Here is a 3,011-nt window from a genome sequence, read left to right as displayed (position 1 = left end):
TTGCAGAGGGGATGTGGAAGAAAAGACTAGGATGAGTTTTCTGAGAGACAAGCTGGGCAAGCGGGGGGACCCCTGTTCCTCTGGGACATCCTGCCTTGGTCCCAGCAGAGCCATCCTGCCAGCTGTGCTTGGGCAGGGGTCTGCACGGAGTCTGTCTGCTGAGTGGGAGAGGTGTCCCTTTCCTGGCTGGGCAGCATGCTGGGAGCCTTTCCTTCTGCTGCTGGTGCTATGTGCGTGGCTCTCTCTGCCTCTGGCGGTGTCCGCCTCCACAGATCTCGGGGTGCGAGGAGCCAGGTTAAACAGAGCAGGCTTGGGAAGAGGGAGGGCTCAGTGGCAGGCAGGCGAGGAGAAGGGCCTTTGGCAGCTTGGGAGAAGCTGCGAGCTCTCACAAAGCATGGACTGGTGTGGGGAGGGTGGAACAGAACAGGGCCAAGGCACTGGCTTTCTCCTTGTGGACTGTGAACACCATTGACTTGTGTGTGTGGTGCAGTGGAGTCTGGGGCCAAGATGCTCCAGCTCAGCTGTGTGTGCTTACCAATCCTGTTGTAGGGTTCAAAGCGAGTCCTGCGATCTAATGAATATGTCCTCCCGCCCGGCGGCCTGATGGAGACCGAGCTGGAGCTGACCTTCTCACTGCAGGTACCTTGTGCTGCCCGGTGCCCTGGGCTCCCTGCTGCTCCCCTCACCTAGTATTTCTCGGCAAGGACGGCTTTGGGGGCTCAGTGTGAAGCGGGCAGCCCCTGAGGAGGGGCCTCCTGTGGTTGTCTGTGCTTGGTTTTTTTTTGGCCAGCTGCTTCATTGCTCCTGGGGTTGTTTTGCTGAGCAATGTGGAGTTAGAGGATGATGCAGAGTGCAGGTGGCCTTTGAGGGGCACCTCAAAACTCAGCAGGTCAGATCCTGCTCTACATCAGCACTGAGGAAGAGTCTTCTGCCTGTGTGTCATGCTGAGCCCTGCCCTCATGCTGCTGTCTTCCCTGTGCTTCCCTTCCCCAGTACCCACACTTCCTCAAGAGAGATGGCAACAAACTGCAGATCATGCTGCAGCGGAGGAAGAGATACAAGAACCGCACAATCCTGGGCTACAAGACCCTTGCTGTGGGCATCATTAACATGGCCGAGGTACAGGGTGCTGGGAACAGAGGGGAACTTGGCGTGGCCTCCCTGTGCCAGCACTGGGAAGGGAGCTGGCAGGTGCTCGGTGCTGTGACTGCTCTGGCTTATTGGCTAGCTGTAAGACAGAGGGAGTGGGCTGCCAGCTGCCATCGCGTCACCCTGGCAGGGGTCTTATCTGTCTGCCTAGGTGATGCAGCACCCGACGGATGGTGGGCAGCTTCTAGGCCTCCACAGCAACATGAAGGACGTGAACATCCGAGTGGCTGAAATCAGCATCTACTCTTTGTCCAGTCAGCCCATTGACCATGAGGATGGGAGCGTCCCCTCAGGTCCTAAAATCAAAGCTTCAGGTGTGTTAGCACTCATCATAGACATGAAGGCAAGTGTTTGGGAGAGGATGTGGGTAACGGAGTGCATCCCCAAGCGCCTGCCAGCTATACCAATCATTGCACCGGAGCCGTGACAGGCGTCATGCTTAGCTGTGGCATCTGCACTGTCTGCTTTCAGATCGCTCCCCAGATATTGATAACTACTCTGAAGAAGAGGATGACAGCTTCTCCTCAGAGCAGGAAGCCAGCGATGATGCTGTGCAGGGTCAGGTAAGGGAGGCCTGGCAGGGTAGCTTGTGTCCTGGTCTGATTTCTGGTACAAGAGTTAGTGGTTGAGGGTCTCAATCACCCTGAGCCCTCTCATCTCCCTTGTAAACATTTGTCATGGTTTCAGAGGGGAGCCAGCCACAGTACCTGACAGCAGGAAGAACTGTGGGCTACTGCCAAGTCCATGGTGGGGCAAGGGACTTTGGAGAGCCATAGGTCTGGCTGGGTCTGCAAGCATAACACCCCTGCTGAGCCCCCTCCATCTTGCACCATGATTTTCTGCCATCTTCCTGTGATAACAGGCCAGAGGCTGCCCTCTCCCTGAGAGAGAACAGAGCTTTTAGGAAAAAGTACAGTCTAGGTCTGAAAATGGTAGGAGGTGGCAGACTCATCCCAGACCTGTCATGAGCTGTGCCACTGCTGTTTGCTGTCCCCTTGTTGTGGTGCCTACACTCGAGACCAAAAAAGACTTGTGGTGGCATGCTGATTGAGCACAGGGACAAATCTCTGTTCAGGGTCCTCCACATGGCCTGTCCCATTGTGCTGAGTTAACGCATCGGGGCCCCATGTCCCTGGGACCTCTGTGTGATATTGAGGCTGAGCCCTCGAAGAACACTTTTTGCGAGCTCAGGTGCTGTGCCCTCTGAGCTAACCCTGGAGAGGACAACACGTGGGTCACAGGGAGGCTGGCGAGTGCGGAGAGAGTTTTAGGTTGTAAAAAGGACTGTTACCATAACAAGGGGGAGCTGCTTGCTCTCCTGAATCTTGCTGGTCCAGGTCCCCCTGCAGGGGCCGGGGGACAAAAGGCGCTGGGGAAGAAGGTCTGCTGGGGAACAAGTGCTAAGGAGGGAGAAGGAGCTGTGTGGAGAGAGGTGGGAGAAGTGAGAAGCAAGACTCTGGGAGCAGAATGGACAAAAGCTTTTCAAAATGGGGGGCAAGCATGGGGTAGGGGAACTTCTAAGAGATGCTGCTCCATGCACTCTGAGTTGCTCTGGTGTGCTGTGACCTTTTACCTGCAGGATCTGTTTGACGAAGAGGACGACTTGAGGAAGACCAAGAAGGCTAGGAGGAAAATGATCCGAACCACGTCAATGACCAGAGTAACATCAGCATTCACAATGTGCTCAAAGGGATGGAAGGGATTCACTTCCTCCCCTCCCTGCAGGGAGTGGGGAGGGCCTGGGGGAAATGCTGGCAGTTGTGCAGAACAGGGGAGAGAGCCCTCGGCTCTGAGAAGAAGAGGCAAACCTCTTGCCATTAATGAGTTAGCTTGGTATGCAACACAATTTTGACTTGCTGCTG

The 3,011-nt window shown here is 55.6% G+C and overlaps 1 protein-coding gene across 1 annotated transcript in view; it reads left to right on the top strand.

Annotated features, from left to right (window-relative positions):
- Positions 1-549: 549 nt before the first annotated feature.
- LOC104470795 (phosphofurin acidic cluster sorting protein 1-like) overlaps positions 550-3,011 on the top strand; it is a gene marked incomplete at both ends in the record, with an annotated part of 11,110 nt that continues 8,648 nt past the window's right edge. The window contains 5 exons of the mRNA XM_010085844.1: positions 550-639; positions 994-1,119; positions 1,301-1,463; positions 1,621-1,712; positions 2,729-2,809. Of these exons, the coding sequence (XP_010084146.1) occupies positions 550-639; positions 994-1,119; positions 1,301-1,463; positions 1,621-1,712; positions 2,729-2,809 (552 nt within the window). The remainder of the gene's footprint in view (positions 640-993; positions 1,120-1,300; positions 1,464-1,620; positions 1,713-2,728; positions 2,810-3,011) is intronic.

The sequence above is a fragment of the Pterocles gutturalis genome, unplaced genomic scaffold (genome assembly GCF_000699245.1).
Source record: "Pterocles gutturalis isolate BGI_N339 unplaced genomic scaffold, ASM69924v1 scaffold28240, whole genome shotgun sequence".
NCBI classification, from domain to species: Eukaryota; Metazoa; Chordata; class Aves; order Pterocliformes; family Pteroclidae; genus Pterocles; species Pterocles gutturalis.
Note: the sequence above shows the minus strand (reverse complement) of the source record. Positions and strands in the feature narration are given on the sequence as shown.